At 37.8% G+C, this 18,308-nt stretch overlaps 1 protein-coding gene across 8 annotated transcripts in view; it reads left to right on the top strand.

Moving 5' to 3' along the window:
• Positions 1 to 18,308, top strand: part of SCAPER (S-phase cyclin A associated protein in the ER) — a 503,757-nt gene that overhangs the window by 18,336 nt on the left and 467,113 nt on the right. For 6 of the 8 annotated variants that reach the window (XM_012739362.2, XM_012739365.2, XM_012739364.3 and 3 more), the window contains one exon: positions 5,807 to 5,873. In XM_012739362.2, coding sequence (XP_012594816.1) covers positions 5,868 to 5,873 — 6 coding nt within the window. In that variant the 5' untranslated portion in view covers positions 5,807 to 5,867. Of the gene's footprint in view, positions 1 to 5,804; positions 5,874 to 18,308 lie in introns of those variants that run through there. The other 2 variants (XM_076004580.1, XM_076004581.1) reach the window with 2 other exon arrangements.

The following is an 18,308-nucleotide window of genomic DNA, read 5'->3' on the forward strand; positions in this document are numbered from 1 at the left end:
AGGGTGTTATCTTCAAGCTCTGAGATTCTTTCTTCTGCTTGATCTACCCTGTTCTTGAGACTTTCCACAGTATTTTGTAGTTCTCTGAGTTGATTCTTCATCTCCAGGACTTCGGTTAAAGTTTTCTTCACTGTGTCAATCTCTTTGTTGAACCTTTGTTCCATTTCTTGGAGTTTTTTTGTGTTTTCTTGGTGTTGGTTATTGAGTTGTTGTTGCAGCTGGGTGAGTGTTCTTATGATCCACATATGAAATTCCTTTTCTGTCATATTGGTTGCCTGATTTTGGTCGGTGTCCGTTTCTAGGGGGCTGGTGCTCCTCCTTGGGGGTGTGTTTTCCGTTTGGTTCTTCATATTTCCTGAGTTCTTTCGCTGATTTCTTCCCATGTCGATCAGTTGTTGTTTCTTTCCTTAGGTTATTGTTTGGGTATTCACACACCTTGTTTAGTTTGAGGCGTTAGGTGGTGCCTGTGGGTGAAATTGGACCACTCCCTGTATATTGAGTCAGTGGGTGCCGTGGCAAGGCTGTGCATGATGCCGTCCCTGTCAGTAGGTGGCGTTTGCTTGGAGGAACAGGCTATGGTATTGATTTTGAGTCCTGTTATCAGCTCTCGTTCTGGGCGGAGCTGGGTTGGATAAGCCTGCCCTCAGGCCGTTAGCAGGGGTCAAAGTTCTGTTCTCAGCTTCCAGGGAAAGCTGTCAGGGTGGGGCTGGAATGGTCCCGCTCAGCCAGAAAGTCTGGGTGTGGGGGTGGGGCTGTCTGAGACCCGCAGTCTGCAGCAGGCCTCGCTTCTTTCCACCCTCCCCAACTCTGCAGCTACTCCTGGGCCTCTGCCAGCAGGCCAGACCACAAGCCACCAGGCCTCCCCGGACTGTGGTGCCGGCGGGGAGGTTCCCTGCACAGGAACGCCACCTGGGTTGGGCGCACGGCCTCCTCCTGGGAGGAGGGTTGCCCTCTAGGGCGCCGATCCGCCCCTGGAGGCACACAGCCCTCAGTAGGCTGTTCACGTATAACCCTTCTGTGCCTCGGGCAATGCTAGCCCTCGGTGCAGGGGATCTGGTCTGCAGGTCCGACCTCTGGGTCCCAGAGTTCAAACTGTATTCCCACCAGGGAGAGGATTTCCGGTCCTAATTCCCCCACAGGGAGCCCAAGCTGGGTCTATGTCTCTCAGCCTCTGAGTCGGCACCGTTTTCCTGGGAACACGGTGCCAGCAGCACCTGGGAGGGCGGGCGGGGTCCCAAACGGGAAGGTCCCGTTCCCTGGAGGTGCCTCTGGCTGGTGGCTGTATTGTCTCTCTGGGCAGCCGCGGGTAGGGTCGGGGGAGGGGAGGAGGAGGCAATATGGCGCCTGCCGCGTGGCTCGGGTCCGTGCACACGGAGGTGCCCGGAGGAAGTTGGGAACCTGGTGCCACGTCTGCTACAGGCTCACCGTTGGCAGGCGGCGGCAGTCTCTGGGCTGATGTCCGCAGGTCTTTCCACCCGCTGGGGAGCCCACCAGCAGTCCCGAATGCAGGGGAGGGGAAACAGCAATTCCACCTACCCTTGCCGCTGTTCTCCGGGCTGCTCCGGTGGTCTCAGCCTCCAGTTCTCCTCCGCAGCCTCCTCCCGTGGAGTCTCCCGGGGTCTCAGGTACCCCTCCTTCCGGCCCTTGTCCGCTGTATGCTCGTCTTCTTGCTTCTTTCCTCTAGTTTCTGCTAGAATCGGTCTTTTCTGCAGAGACCCTCTGTCTGGCGGTGTTATTCGTCTGCCATCTTGCTCCGCCGCCTCCTGTCTTCAGTTTTTTTCATCAGTGTTTTATAGTTTTCAGTGTACAGATCTTTCACGTCCTTGATTAGATTTTCCCCAAGTATTTTATCATTTTTGATGCTATTGAAAATAGGATTATTTTCTTGATTTCTTTTTCAGATAACTTGTTATTATATAGATATGCTACTAGTTTTTGTATGTTGATTTTTGTATCCTGCAACTTTACTGAATTATTTATTAGTTCTAACAGTTTTTTGGTAGAGTTTCCTACATACGGGATCATATCATTTGCAGAGACAATTTTACTTCTTTTTCTTTCCAATTTTGATACTTTTTATTTGACTAATTGCTCTTGCTAGGACTTCCAATATCATATTGAATAGAATTGGTGAGAGTGGGTGTTCTTGCCTTGTTCCTAATCTTAGAGGAATAGCTTTAGCTTTTCACTGTTGAGTATGATGTTAGCTGTGGGCTTGTTACATATGACCGCTATTATGCCGAGGTATGTTCCTTATATACCTAATTTATTTAGAGTGTTTATCATGAAGGATGTTAAATTTTGTTAGATGCCTTTTTGCGTCTATTGAGATATGATTTTTATACTTTATTCTGTTAATGTGGTGTATCACATTTTATTGACTTGCATATGTAGAACATTCTTGCATCCCAGGGATAATTTCTATTTGATCATGTTATATGATCCTCTTAATATGCTGTTGAATTTGGTTTGCTAGTATTTGCTTGAGGATTTTTTAGTCTATGTTCATCAGGGATTTTGGCCGATAACTTTCTTTTCTTGTGTCCATGTCTGACTTTGGAGTTAGGGCAATTCTGGCCTTGTAGAATGAATTTGGAAAGATTCCCTCTTCTTCTATTTTTGGGAAGAGTTTGGGAAGGATTGGCATTAATTCTTCTTTAAATGTTTGGTAGAATTCACTAGTGAAGCCATAGTGTTCTGAGCTCTTTGTTGAGAGCTTTTTGATTACTAATTCAGTCATCTTACTTCTTCTTGATCTGGTCATATTTTGTATTTCTTTATGATTCAGTGTTGGTAGGTTGTATGTTTCTAGGAATTTATCTGTTTTTTCTTAAGTTATTTGTTGGCATATAATTGTTCGCAGTAGTCTTTTATGATTGTATTTCTGTGGTATCACTTGTAATGTTTCCTTTTTCATTTATAATTTTGTTTATTTGAGTCATCTCTTTTTTCTTAGTCTAGCTACAGGTTATTCAGTTTCAAATTATTTTTTTGAAAAACTAACTCTTGGATTAATTGATCTTTTCTGTTGTTTTTCTAGTCTCTATTTCATTGATTTCTGCTCTGTTCTTTATAATTTCCTTCCTTCTGCTGACTTTGGGTTTAATTTGTTTTTTTCTTGTTCCTTGAGGTGTAAAGTTAAGTTGTTTATTCAAAGTCTTTTTTTCTCTTTTCTTTCTTCCATCCTTTTTTCTTCTTTTTTTGAAGGGATGAAGTCTTGCTACACTGCCTAGGCTGTGGCTATGCATAGGTGTGAGTATTGCACACTTCAACCTTGAACCCCCAGGCTCCTGCCTCAGCCTCCCTGGTAGCTAGAATTATAGGCACATGGTACTGCACTGGGCTGAGGTTTTTCTTCTTTCTTAATGTAGACTTTTATCACTATAAACTTTCCTCTTAGAACTGCTTTTGATGCATCTTATAAGTTTTGCTATGTTGTTTCCATTTTCATTTGTCTCAAGATACTTTTTGGTTTCTGTTTTGATTTTTTCTTTGGCCCAGAGTATGTTGTTTAATTTCCATATATTTGTGAATTTTCCAGTTTTCCTCCTGTTATTGATACCTAATTTGATACCATTATGGTCAGAAAAGATATTTGATATCATTTTAATTTTCTTGAATTTAAGGCTTGTTTTGTGGCCTAGCATATGCTCTATCCTAGAGAATGTTCTATGTGTGTTTGAAAATCACGTATATTCTGCTGCTGTTGGATGCAATGTTCTGCATGTTTTTTTAGATCCATTTGGTCTATAGTCATGTTCAAATGCACTGTTTCCTTGTTGATTTTCTGTGTGGATAAATCTATCCCTTGTTGAAAGTAGAGTATTGAAATCCCCTACTATTGTTGTATTGCTGTCTATTTTCCCTTCATTGCTGTGAATATTCTATATATTTAGGTGTGCCACTATTGAGTATATTTGTATTTACAATTGTTATATCCTCTTGATGAATTGCACCTTTAGCATTATATAATGACCTTCTTTGTTGTGATAGTTGTTATTTATTTGTTTTTTTTAAAGAGATAGGTCTTGTTATGCTGGCCTCAAACTCCTGGGCTCAAAGGATCCTCCTTCCTCAGCCTCCCTAGTAGCTATGACTACTGGCACATGTCACCGGGCCTGGCTTGTTGTGACAGTTTTTGACTTAAAGTGTACTTTGTCTGGTGATGAATTCCCACAGCTTTTGTTTGTTTGGGAGAGTTATGATTTTAAATAGGTTACTTGGGAAAGACTCATTGAGAAAGTGACATTTGCACAAAGGTGAATCATTAGTGTTAGAGATGGGTGTGTGTGTCCAACAGGTGTAAAGCCCTGAGGCTGGAATGTGTCTGGCATGTTGGGAAACATAAAGAGGCCAGTGTGACTGATGTGGAATGAATGCTGGGGAGAAGAGGGGTGTAGAGCTAGGAAATTTAGGGCATGGTAGGCTACTATGAGGACTATGGCTTTTACTCTGAGTGAGATGGAGAGGCATTGGAGGTTTGTGAGCAGAGGCACTGCATTTAAAAAATATAACAGCTTCACTAATATAATATAATTCCGTATACCATACAATTCCCACATTTTAAAATGGTTTTTAATATATTCACAGACTTGTGCAACCGTCACCATGACAAATTTTAGAACATTTTCTTTACTTCCAGAAGAAACCCTGTTACTCATTACTAGTCACTGTCATTTTCCCCTAACACCTTAGCCTTAGGAAACCACTAATCTATTTTCTGACACTATGGATTTGACTATTCTGGACATTTTACATTAAAGGAATCATACAATATGTGTTCTTTTATAATTGGCATCTTTCACTTAGCATAATGCTTTCACTTTATTTTCTTTTATGGCTGAATAATATTCCATTTATGGATATACCATATTTTATTTATCCATTCATCAATTGATGGACATTTGGGTTGTTGCTAGTTTTTGGCTACTATGAGTGATACTGCTATGAAAATTTGTGTATACGTTTTTTGTGTGGACATATGTTTACATTTGAGGTGCTACATTTTAAAGGAACAAATTTACTTGACTAAGGATAAATGACCTAGGTTCTTGTTCCAGAAGGAGGTTTGGTTACAGTTGCTGCTTTCTTTTCTTTGTTCAGTTGCCTCTTCTTACAGAGTTAGGTCACTTTTTTTCTAGCAATTTTGCTGTCTCTTTGTGTCTATCTAGTTTTTCTGCTTGGATTTCTTTGAGTAAAAGTTTGGCCACATCAAATAGGTTCCCCAAAAGATAGGATCAGTTCTATGTAGTCTTACGTAATTGGTAATTTAGATAGTATGATAAAATCTCAGTTTATGAAAATTCTTAAGTTGTACAGTGTTTTCCATACTGAGTTGGGACTCACTAGTGAGTCAATTCAGTGAAAACAGCATTTAAAAAATGAAATAGAAGAGAGAAGGAAATATTAAAGTATATCTCACACAATAGGAGTAAATATTACTTTATGAAACTTTTGTTTCAGTTAAATATGTGTGTGAACTGGGTCAAGATATAAATTGTGTATGTGTGTGTGTTTATGGATTGTATTAAAAAAATTTTGAAGCCTCTGGGTTAGAATATCCTAGACTTTTCATGTAATTTACAGTTTCTCTTCCATTTTATTTTTATTTTTTGGAGGGCATTGAGATATTACTCAGCATGGAATATTTAAATCAAGCTGTATCATATCCAAACAGGCAATATATAAAAGCAAATTTTGTTGTCGTTTAATACAAACATGTGGGGATGAGATTTGTATCTTTTTATGAATAAATATGATTTTCTGATAATGTTATGATTAAGAGTATATATATTTTTTATTATAGGAGTCACACCCCATGGAATTATGTGGTAAATGATCTTCTTAGTACAGAAGAGAATTAAAGAATGATGGTAAGTGATCAAGCTACCTTAAAGGTAAACCTTAGTTTTTCAGCTTCCCTCTTTTCTTCCTTCCTTCTATTTTTCATTAATTTAGAGACAAAGTCTTCCTCTATTGCCCAGGCTAGAGTGCAGTGGTACCATCATAGCTCACTATAACCTCCAACTTGTGGGCTCAAGCAGGCTTCCTGCCTCAGCCTCCCTAGTAGTTAGGACTATAGGCGTGTGCCACCATTCCTGGCTAATTTTTTAAAATTTTTATTGAGGGACAGAGTTTTACTCTATTTCCCAGGCTGGAGTGCAGTGATGTACTGCAACCTTGACCTCCTGGGCTCAAGCAGTCCTCTTGCCTCAGCCTCCCCAGTAGCTGGGACTATAAGCCTGTGCCACCATGCCCAGCTACTGTATTTCCCTGAAAAGAAGACCTACCCATAAAATAAGCCCTAGCAGGATTTCTAAGCATTTGCACAATATAAGCCCTACCCTGAAAATAAGACCTAGTGATGGGCGTGGCTACGTGGCGTATCTGCACAACCCGTGCATTTCATTGCGCAGAGCAGTATAGAAGATAAGCGGCCCTTCTCATCTGCCCCACGAGAGCTGTGTTGCTCTGCATGAGAGATTGTGGCCAATGGTTCTAAAGGAAATAGAGTCGCAAGAAATTCAGGATGGAGTTCAGGGTTTGGAGAGTTATGATGATGTTCCAGAAGAAGACGACTTAACTATATTTGAATAAATGTAGATTGTTGTACCATACTTAAAAAAAATAACACATCCCCTGAAAATAAGCCCTAGGGTGTCTTCTTGAGGAAAAATAAATATAAGACCCTGTCTTATTTTCGGGGAAACATGGTATTTCTTATGTCTTTTGTGTTCTTTCTATTTTTTATTTTCTGTTTTCATTCTGGATATTTTAATCTAGTCTAATTTACTGATTTCTTGTTAAACTCATTCATTAGTTCTTAATTTCAGTTTTTTTATTTTTTATTTTCCAATTTTATGATTTCTCTTTGATCCTTTCTGGGTTTCTAGTTCTACAGAAAATTTTAATCTTTTCATTTTCTAGGTCATATTAGAGTTACCTTAAAATCTTTGATTATTCTATTATTTTGATCATGTATGAATATAGACTTATTTTCTGTAATTTTTCTTGGTTTTTAGTCATTTGACTTATTTTCTAGTAAGCCTGATAATTTTTGATTGGGTGTAGGACCTTATCTGTGAATAATTGAACAGATAATTTGATGCCTAAAATGATAATAACTTCCCTAGAAGATTTACCTTTGTTTCTGGCAGATGGCTAGGGGTACCAGCAGTTGCAGTTTATTCTAATCCAGTCAGGGACTGAGAGAATTCAAAACTGGCTCCATTGATTGTTAGGGCTACTCTATTTCTGGTTCACCCTGACTCCTGGATCATGCTTTTCTGGGTCCTAACCTAAAGCCTGGGGTGGCCTTGGACAAATTTGTCTCCATACTTTTTTGTCTGTCAAATTGTGCTCAGCTTCTCTGCCTTGGCTGCCTCTCTTGGAATTTTCAGGTGTCTGTGAGGGAAAAGCAGTCCTGATTTCTGGATTTACCTCTCTAGGTTTTTGTTTTTCCCAAGTCTCGGCCCTGTAATTGGTTACTTATTCCACTTTTTTCTGGTGCTCCTAAAATATTAAAAACAAATTTTTGTTCAGCTTTTAAAATTTTTCTCAACTGGATGGTTGGTCTGAATTACCTAGTCCTTCATAATCAGAAGGGGAACCAACAGATTAGAAGTATATTTCCTGTTCACTTAATAGTATAGTACAGATATTCAGCATGTGACCTTCTGCTTTGTGATTCTGGGACCAAATCTACTTCCATCTTTTGATTCCATCAGTCTATAGAGAGTGTTGGGCTTGCTGGATCCTCTGCATCTGGTCTGCAAGTTGGGGAAGTGAGAAAAAGAGAGAGAGCATAGATGATGATACAGGAGACTTTAAAAAATTTTTTTAAATAAGCCCTTTTCCCCCTATAACTTAGTCACATGGCCATCTACCTGCAAGAAGACTGGGAAGTGTTGTCTAGCTTTGTGACAGGAGAAAAAAGTGGTTTTGGTGTACACATGGTAGTCTTTGTCACAGAGGCTATTCTAGTAATTTTGGGCTTGAGATGATGATGGCTCAGACTAGGGTGGTGGTAGTGAATTTATATTTTTGAAGTATATTTAAGAGATAGAATTGGTAAGCTTCAATGTATTATTTAGGGTATAGGCTAGTTAGCTATAATAGAGACTCTAAAACAGAGTAGCTCATACAAGATAGAAGTTAACTTTTTTCCCCTTTATAATAGTTTAGCCGGCCTTAGTTCATCTATGGTTTTAAGGTATGAAATATCAGTAAGAACTGACGAGGTTATCATAAATTACTGAACAAGATTCCAGCTCATCATTCTGTAATGTTAGGGAAATCGTACCAATTACATGATTTCTCAAGTAAGTTTCATGGTTTATAAAAAATATATGCAAATGTTACTATTTTAGAATTCTAATGTATTCACTGACTGATAATCTTGTCTTCATACTTCCCAAAATTTAAGAGAAAGGTTCTTTATTGAATTATTCAGAAAGCTGAAAAAACATTTAAAAAAAGATATGGGAATTTCATCTTATGGGCAAGCAGTAGTACTATATGAATGGATTTTGAAGAACTTGTGTAAAGGAGACCCGCACAAACAAAAATTTAGTAAATATTATTTATGACCATTTCAAGCTTATGAGAAAAGTTGTTAAAATAGAAGTTATTTACATTTTTTAACCTAAGAGAGAGAAAACTTTCATTTCCTAATCTAAGAGCAAGTCTTAAAATAACTAGTATCTTTGGTAAACATTCTGAACACTTGCTTTCTTAAATTATATACTGTAAGATTTGAACATAAAAAATCTTTCACTCAAGACTGACCTTCATGCTTTTAATTGAAACATTAAGTATTTGAACAAGCCTCTGTAAAATCTCCATATAGCACTAGATGGCACACTGTGACTTTGGATGTAAATACACATATTTTATTGAAGACTCCTGTAAGAAAAGAATTTATGTAAAGATAGTATTTTAAAAAGATATCTATAATGTTATGAAGTATCTCAGAATCATATATTGCATTTTGAACCCTGATACTTAGATTAAAATATTTAAAGCTATTTTTTAAAAGTTATTACTGACATTTTTATAAAATTAGATTACTAAAAATGATTAGAATTTATGAATTTTTACTGAAAGGAGTCCATTCAGCATATAGTTCAGAAAGCATCTGTGTTTTAAAATGAGAAATGTTTTTCAGTCAAATGTAGTAATGTGAGTAGTTAGAATGTTTTTGCATGTAAAGTATTGGAACTAAGAATAAAAACAAAAGTCTTGAGCTGATGGCTTTTTCTTTGAATGTATGTCTATGTATGTTTACTAAGTACAAAAGAACTAACTTGATAAAATTTATGGTAGAACTGAAATGTTTATAGAAGTAAAGAATATTAGATGTGAAGTTTTCTTATCTAGCATTACTACAGCATTGCTGTCTTGTGATTATTTTAGTTCTTGGAAACTCATTACTTAATGAAGACTCTGGATTTTCTGTGATTGCATAAGGGAATTATCTCAAATACAGCTGAACATAGGCTATCTATTTAAATGTGTTCATTTGGTTTGGGAGAAATAGTGATACTCTTGGTTGAAACAATGCTTAGGTAACCTAAATGGTAGATGTCAATGTAAGTTAGAATTGACTACTACTTTTTGGAAGATGTGCTTAAGCTAAAGCAAGAGGTTTTATGGTGTTATATTAATTGGAAAGTATGGGAATGAATAGAGAAGAGATGATTCAAGAATTATGTTAAACATTTGTACCCCCATAATATGCTGACATATATATATATATATATATATATATATATATATATATATATATAAAATTCTTAAAAAAAAGAATTTTGTAAATTTAGAAGGCACTGAATGGAGCTAGGATGGTGGTCACAGACTAATGAGTTTTAGTGAAAGCTTAGACAGGTAAGTAGATGACACATGGATATCCTAGGTTAAAGTCAGAGGAATGAAGAAATGAAAGCACAGGTGTTGATGTTAAAGTTAGAAGTTCCTGAACAGACCAATATCAAGGACTGAAATTGAAACAGCAATAAAAAACCTTCCTAAAAAGAAAAGTCACAGACCAGACATTTCACACCTGAAATTTACCAGACCTACAAAGAAGAACTAACTGGTGCCTATGCCGAGGAAATTATTCCACAACATCGAGAAGGAAGGAATCCCCCCAACACATTTTATGAAGCCAACATCACCCTGATACCAAAACCTGGAAAGGACGTAACAAAAAAAGAAAACTATAGACCAATATCCCTTATGAATATAGATGGAAAAATTCTCAACAAAATCCTAGCAAACCAAATTTAGGTGCCTATCAAAAAAATAATCCATCATGACCAAGTGGGCTTCATCCCAGAGATGCAGGGATGGTTCAGCATACTCAAATCTATAAATGTAATTCATTACATAAATAGAAGCAAAAACAAAGACCATATGATCTTCTCAATAGACGCATAAAAAGGATTTGACAAAATTCAACACCCTTTTATGATAAGGACGCTTAACAAAGTAGGCATAGACAAGGTACACCTAAAAATGATACAAGCCATATATGACAGACTGACAGCCAACATCATACTGAATGGGGAAAAATTGAAAGCATTCCCACTTAGGACTGGAACCAGACAACATTGCCTTTTATCGCCACTTCTATTCAACATAGTACCGGAAGTCCTAGCCAGACAAGAGATGGAAATCAAGGGCATCCAGATGGGGGCAGAAGAGTTCAAACTGTTGGTCTTTGCTGATGATATGATCTTATACCCAGAAAACCCCAAAGATTCTGCCACGAGAGTACTGGAATTGATTAACAAATTCAGCAAAGTCTCAGGTTGCAAAATCAGTGTACAGAAATCAGTATCATTCCTGTATACCAACAGCAGTCAAACTGAGAACCAAATCAAAGACTCAAAACCCTTCACAATAGCAACAAAGAAAATAAAATACCTAGGATTATATTTAATTAAGGAGGTAAAAGACCTCTATAGGAAGAACTCCAAAACACTGAGGAAGGAAACAGCAGAGCATATAAACAGGTGGAAAACCATACCATGCTCATGGGTTGGCAGAATTAACATTGTTAAAATGTCTATAGTACCCAAGTGATCTGCAGATTCAACGAATCCCTATTAAAATACCAACATCAATTTTCACAGATCTAGAAAAAAATAATCCTACGCTTTGTATGGGACCAGAGAAGACCCCGTATAGCAAAAGCAATCTTAAGTAAAAAGACCAAATTGGGTGGCATCAATTTACCAGACTTCAAGCTATGCTACAAGGCTATAGTAACTAAAACAGCATGGTACTGGCACAAGAACAGAAACATACACCAACGAATTAGAGCCGAGAATCCAGATATAAAACCATCCTCATATAGCCATTTGATCATTGACAAAGCAGACAAAAACATACACTGGGGGCCGAGCGCGGTGGCTTATTCCTGTAATCCTAGCACTCTGGGAGGCCAAGGCGGGCGGGTAGCTCGAGGTCAGGAGTTCGAAACCAGCCTGAACAAGAGCGAGACCCCGTCTCTACTATAAGTAGAAAGAAATTAATTGGCCAACTAATATATATATAGAAAAAATTAGCTGGGCATGGTGGCACATGCCTGTAGTCCCAGCTACTCGGGAGGCTGAGGCAGGAGGACTGCTTGAGCCCAGGAGTTTGAGGTTGCTGTGAGCTAGGCTGACGCCACGGCACTCACTCTAGCCTGAGCAACAAAGTGAGACTCTGTCCCAACAAACAAACAAACAAACAAAAAAACATACACTGGGGAAAATAATCCTTATTCAATAAATGGTACTGGGAAAACTGGATAGCCACATGTAGAAGACTGAAATAGGATCCATACCTTTCAGCTCTCACAAAAATCAACTCTCGGTGGATAACAGATTTAAACCTAAGGCGTGAAACTATAAGAATTCTAGAAGAAAATGTTGGAAAAACTTTTCTACATATTGGCCTAGGCAAAGAATTTATGAAGAATACCCCAAAGGCAATCACAGCAACAACAAAAATAAATAAATGGGACCTGATCAAATTAAAAAGCTTCTGCATAGCCAAGGAAACTATAATGAGAGCAAACAGACAACCTACAGAATGGGAGAAAATATTTGCATGTTACATATCCCATAAAGGGCTGGTAACTAGAATCTGTATAGAACTTAGGAAAATCAGCAAGAAAAAAATCAAACAACCCTATCAAAAAGTGGGCAAAGGACATGAACAGAAACTTCTCAAAAGAAGACAGAATAATGGCCAACAAACATATGAAAAAATGCTCAGTATCCCTAATCATCAGGGAAATACAAATGAAAACCACAATGAGATATCACTTATCTCCAGTGAGAATGACCTTTATCAAAAAGTCCCAAAACAATAAATGCTGGCGTGAATGCGGAGAGATAGGAACATTCCTACAACTGCTGGTGAGACTGCAAACTAGTACAACCCCTGTGGAAATAATATGGAAATAACCTCAAAGAGCTACAAGTAGAACTACCATTTGATCCAGCAATCCCATTACTGGGCATCTACCCAAAAGAACAAAAGACATTCTATAAAAAAGACAGCTGCACTCAAATGTTTATAGCAATTCACAATTGCAAAGAAGTGGAAACAACCCAAGTGCCCATCAATACCTGAGTGGATTAATAAAATGTGGTATATGTATACCATGGAGTTCTACTCAGCCATAAAAAACAATGGTGCTCTAGCACCCCTTGATAGAGCTGGAACCCATTTTACTAAGTGAAGTATACCAAGAATGGAAATACAAGCACCACATGTACTCTCCATCTAATTGGTATGAACTGATCAACATTTAAGTGCATATATAGTAATAACATTCACTGGGTGTCAGGCAGATGGGAGGGGGCGGAAGGGATGGGTATAGTCAAGACCTAATGGGGGCCGGGTGCGGTGGCTCACGCCTGTAATCCTAGCACTCTGGGAGGCTGAGGCGGGTGGATTGCTTAAGGTCAGGAGTTCAAAACCAGCCTGAGCAAGAGCGAGGCCCTATCTCTACTATGAATAGAAAGAAATTAATTGGCCAACTAATATATATAGAAAAAATTAGCCGGGCATAGTGGCGCATACCTGTAGTCCCCCTACTCGGGAGGCTGAGTGAGGCAGGAGGATCGCTTGAGCCCAGGAGTTCGAGGTTGCTGTGAGTGAGGCTGACGCCACGGCACTCTAGCCTGGGCAACAAAAGTGAGACTCTGTCTCAAAAAAAAAAAAAACAAAAAAACACCTAATGGTGCAGTGTGCACCGTCTGGGGGATGGGCACACTTGAAGGTCTGACTCTCGTGGAGCAAGGACAATACATGTAACCTAAACATTTGTACCCCCATAATATGCTGAAATAAAAAAATTTAAAGATAAAAACCAGAAAAAAAATAAAGTGGCTCAAGTTGCAAAAAAAAAAAATTTAGAAATTCTGGACGCAAAATTTTGGGTTACCCTCTCATTACAGAGTATTAGAATACGAGAGAGCAGTCTTTGTTTTCCTGGTAGTTTGGATTTGTTGGTCAGTTCATTCGTGTATGGAAACCTAATTCCTGTCACTCAGGGATTTAGCTCCTATGATTATTCTCGCTTTCCCAATATGACACAATTTCTTTCTCTACTGGATCAGTCTCATCAGCATGAAAATATGATATACTGTCACTCATCTTAAAAATCTCTTCTGTTCATTTCTTTCTTTGTTCTCCTTTATGACAAAACTCAAAAAGAGGTTTTTTGTTTTGTTTTATATTCACTATGTCTTTTCTTAGTCAGCCTTTTCTTTTGAATCCTTTTTGGTCAGGATTTTGTCCTTACTATCCTACTGAATAGGCAATAAATTATTGATTTATTAGAGTTTATGATTATTAAACTTCACCACTTCTTGGACAATGCAAGGCTGTCAATCTTATTGCTGCTCCTTTCAATGTAATGAGTTGTTTTTCCTTTTGTGTGCTCTTAAGATTTTTCTCCCTGTTTCAGATTGTCATCAGTATTTCTGTGATGTGCTTAGTTCTAGGTTTCTTTGTATTTATCCTGTTTGGAGTTTGGAGAGCTTCTGGGAAAATTGGGCTTATATCTTTTATCACCTTTATTTTATACTGTTAAAGGCATTAGTGGGAGAGTTGGTCAAATTTTGCTGTAATTTACATAATCTGTATCATTGATAATTTCCTGCTTTTGATAGTTGTAGTGTAGTTATATAGGAGAGTATTTTTGCATATAGGAAATATACATTGAAGTATTTACTGGCAAGAGGTATCATAACTGCAGTTCTCAGATGTTTCAGGAAGAAAATGTGTGAGTATATTTTGGGTATTCTTTGTGATAATTTGTAACTTTTCTGTAATTTGAATTTATTTCAAGATAAAAAGTGATATGTATTACCTCACATTTAGCTTCTTAGCACACAGCCACCCCTATTTGTTTACAGATTGTCGATGGAATGCATCACATAAAATGGCAGAATTGAGTAGTTGTCACAGACACTGTATGGCTTGCAAATCCTAAAATAAAAAGTAGTATCTGGTCCTTGTAGAAAAAGTTTGCTGACCTCGGCCCTGGAGTGTGCTGTAGTGACTTTTTCCTTCCCCTGTAGTCATACTACTCAAGTTCCTTCATTTGAGAATAATGTGTTGCTTTTTCTTCACATACTCTCCAAATAAACAAGCAATTAAAATCAACCAGTAGGTGGAGAGAACCCCAAACAGAAAGCAATAGATACATATTCCAGGGTGAGGATGAGAACTAATTTAATGCTTTTCCCAAACAGTACTTAATATAAAGACAAGAGCTATACAAAAATGCTGTAATCTAGTAAGTAAATATATTTCTCACAGGGGTATAGGTTAGCAATTTCTTCTTCTTTTTTTTTTTTATTTTGGCATATTATGGGGGTACAAATTTTAAGGTTTCAAAAAGTGCCCTTTCCCCCCCTCTCCCTACAAGTCTGAGTTTCCAGCGTGACCATCCCCCAGATGGTGCACATCTCACTCATTATGTATATATATACTCGCCCCCCGCTCCCCTACCCAATACCCTATTACTATGTGTCCATTTAGGTGCTGCTCAGTTAATACCAGTTTGTTGGTGAGTATATGTGGTGTTTGTTTTTCCATTCTTGGGATACTTCACTTAGTAGTATGGGTTCCAGCTCTAACCAGGAAAATATAAGATGTGCTATATCACCGTTGTTTCTTAGAGCTGAATAGTACTCCATGGTATACATATACCACATTTTATTAATCCATTTTTGGATTGATGGGCACTTGGGCTGTTTCCACAGCCTTGTGATTATGAATTGTGCTGCTATAAACATTCGGATGCAGGTGTCTTTTTTGTAGAGTGTCATTGGATCTTTTGGGTAGATACCCAGTAATGGGATTGCTGGATCAAATCCACTTGTATCGCTTTAAGGTATCTCCATATTGCTTTCCACAGAGGTTGAACTAGTTTGCAGTCCCACCAGCAGTGTAGGAGTGTTCCTCTCTCTCCACATCCACGCCAGCATTTGTTATTTGGAGACTTTTTGATAAAGGCCATTCTCACTGGAGTTAAGTGATATCTCATTGTGGTTTTGATTTGCATTTCCCTGATGATTATAGATGTTGAGCATTTTTTCAAATGTTTGTTGGTCATTCTTCTGTCTTTAGAAAAGTTTCTGTTCAAGTCCTTTGCCCACTTTTTAATAGGGTTATTTGATTTTTTCTTGCTGATTTTCGTGAGTTCTAAGTATATTCTAGTTATCAGCCCCTTATCGTATGCGTAGGATGCAAAACTTTTCTCCCATTCTGTAGGTTGTCTGTTTACTTTTATTACTATTTCTTTGGCTGTGCAGAAGTTTTTTAGTTTCATCATGTCCCATTTATTTATTTTTGTTGCTGCTGTGATTGCCTTTGGGGACTTCTTCATAAACTCTTTGCCTAGGCCGATGTCTAGGAGAGTGTTTTCAACTTTTTCCTCTAGAATTCTAATAGTTTCATACCTTAGGTTTAAGTCTGTTATCCAGCGTGAGTTGATTTTTGTGAGAGGTGAAAAGTGTGGATCCTGCTTTAGCCTTCTACAGGTGGCTATCCAGTTTTCCCAGTACCATTTATTGAAGAGAGATTCTTTTCCCCAGCATATGTTTTTGTCTGCTTTGTCAAAGATTAGATGGCTATATGAGGATGGTTTTATATCAGGATTCTCAGATCTGTTCCACTGGTCAATAATCCTGTTTTTGTGCCAATACCAGGTTGTTTTAATTACTGCAGCTTTGTAGTATAGTTTGATATCTGGCATATTCATACCTCCCATTTTGTTTTTGTTACCTAGGATTGCTTTTGATATTTGAGGTCTTCTCTGATTCCATACGAAGCGTAAAATTATTTTTTCTATATTTGTGAAGAATGCTGATGGGATTTTTATAGGTATTGCATTGAATCTGTAGATCAGTTTGGGTAGTATAGACATTTTAATGATGTTGAGTCTGCCGACCCACGAGCATGGTATGGATTTCCATCTGTTTATATCCTCTGCTATTTCCTTCCTTAGTGTTTCATAGTTCTCTCTGTAGAGGTCTTTTACCTCCTTGGTTAAGTATATTCCTAAGTACTTTAATTTCTTTGTTGCTATTGTGAAGGGAATTGAGTCTTTGATTTGGTTCTCAGTTTGATTGTTGTTGGCATATCTGAATGCCTCTAATTTCTGTGTATTGATTTTGTATCCTGAGACTTTGCTAAATTCATTTATCAGTTCCAGGAGTTTCTTGGTTGAATCTTTGGGGTTTTCTAAATATAATATCATATCATCAGCAAACAGTGAAAGTTTGATCTCTTCTGCCCCTATTTGGATACCTTTAATTCCACTTTCCTGTCTGATTGCTGTAGCCAGGACTTCCAGCACTATGTTGAATAGAAGTGGAGATAGTGGGCAGCCTTGTCTGGTTCCAGTTCTAAGTGGGAATGCTTTCAGTTTTTCCCTATTCAGTATAATGTTGGCTATGGGTCTGTCATATATGGCTTGTATCATTTTTAGGTATGTCCCTTCTATGCCTATTTTCTTAAGTGTTCGGATCATGAAAGGGTGCTGAATTTTGTCAAAAGCTTTTTCTGCATCTATTGAAAGAATCATGTGATCTTTGTTTTTGCTTCTGTTTATGTGGTGAATTTCATTTATAGATTTACGTATGTTGAACCATCCCTGCATCCCTGGGATGAAGCCCGCTTGGTTGTGATGCATTATTTTTTTGATAAGCATCTGGATTTGGTTAGCTAAGATTTTGTTGAAAATTTTTGCATCTATATTCATTAGGGATATTGGTCTGTAGTTTTCTTTTTTTGTTGCATCCTTTCCTGGTTTTGGTATCAGTGTAATATTCACTTCATAAAAGGTGTCGGGGAGGCTTCCATTCTTCTCGATGTTGTGGAATAGTTTCTGCAAGATAGGTACTAGTTCTTCTTTGTAAGTGTGGTAAAATTCGGGTGTGAAACCATCTGGACCGGGACTTTTCTTTTTAGGGAGATTTTTAATTGCTGTTTCTATTTCAGCTCTTGAGATTGGTCTGTTCAGGAAATCTATTTCTTCCTGGTTGAGCCTAGGGAGGCTGAGTGTTTCTAGAAATTTGTCCATTTTCTCCACATTTTCCAGTTTGTGTGCATAAAGATTTTTGTAGTATTCATAAATTATATCTTGTATTTCCTTGGGATCAGTTGTGATATCTCCTTTTTTATTCCTGATGGAGCTTATTAGAGATTTCTCTTTTCTGCTTTTCGTTAGCTTAGCCAATGGTGTGTCAATTTTGTTTATTTTTTCAAAGAACCAACCTTTTGTTTTATTAATCTCCTGAATAGCCTCCCTGTTTTCAATTTCATTTAGTTCTGATTTGATCTTGTTGATTTCACTTCTTCTGCTGGGTTTGGGGTTGGTCTGTTCTTCTTTTTCCAGCTCTTTGAGTCGTTTCATTAGATTGTGTATTTGTGATCTTTTTGACTTTTGGTTGTAGACATTTATTGAAATAAACTTTCCTCTCAGGACTGCTTTAGCTGTGTCCCAGAAGATTTCATAACTTGTCTCTCCATTGTCATTTTGTTCATAGAATTTTTTTATTTCCATCTTGATTTCTTCATTTATGAAGTAACCATTTAGTAGGAGGTTGTTTAATTTCCATGTTTTTGTGTAGAAATGTGAGTTTCTGTTAGGGTTGATTTCTACTTTTATTCCACTGTGATCTGAGAAAGATACATGGTATAATTTCTATTTTTTTAAATTTCTTGAGGTTTACTTTGTGTCCTAGTATATGGTCAATCTTAGAGAATGTCCTGTGAGCTGATGAGAAGAACGT

The sequence above is a fragment of the Microcebus murinus genome, chromosome 6, assembly GCF_040939455.1.
Source record: "Microcebus murinus isolate Inina chromosome 6, M.murinus_Inina_mat1.0, whole genome shotgun sequence".
In the NCBI taxonomy this organism is placed as follows: domain Eukaryota; kingdom Metazoa; phylum Chordata; class Mammalia; order Primates; family Cheirogaleidae; genus Microcebus; species Microcebus murinus.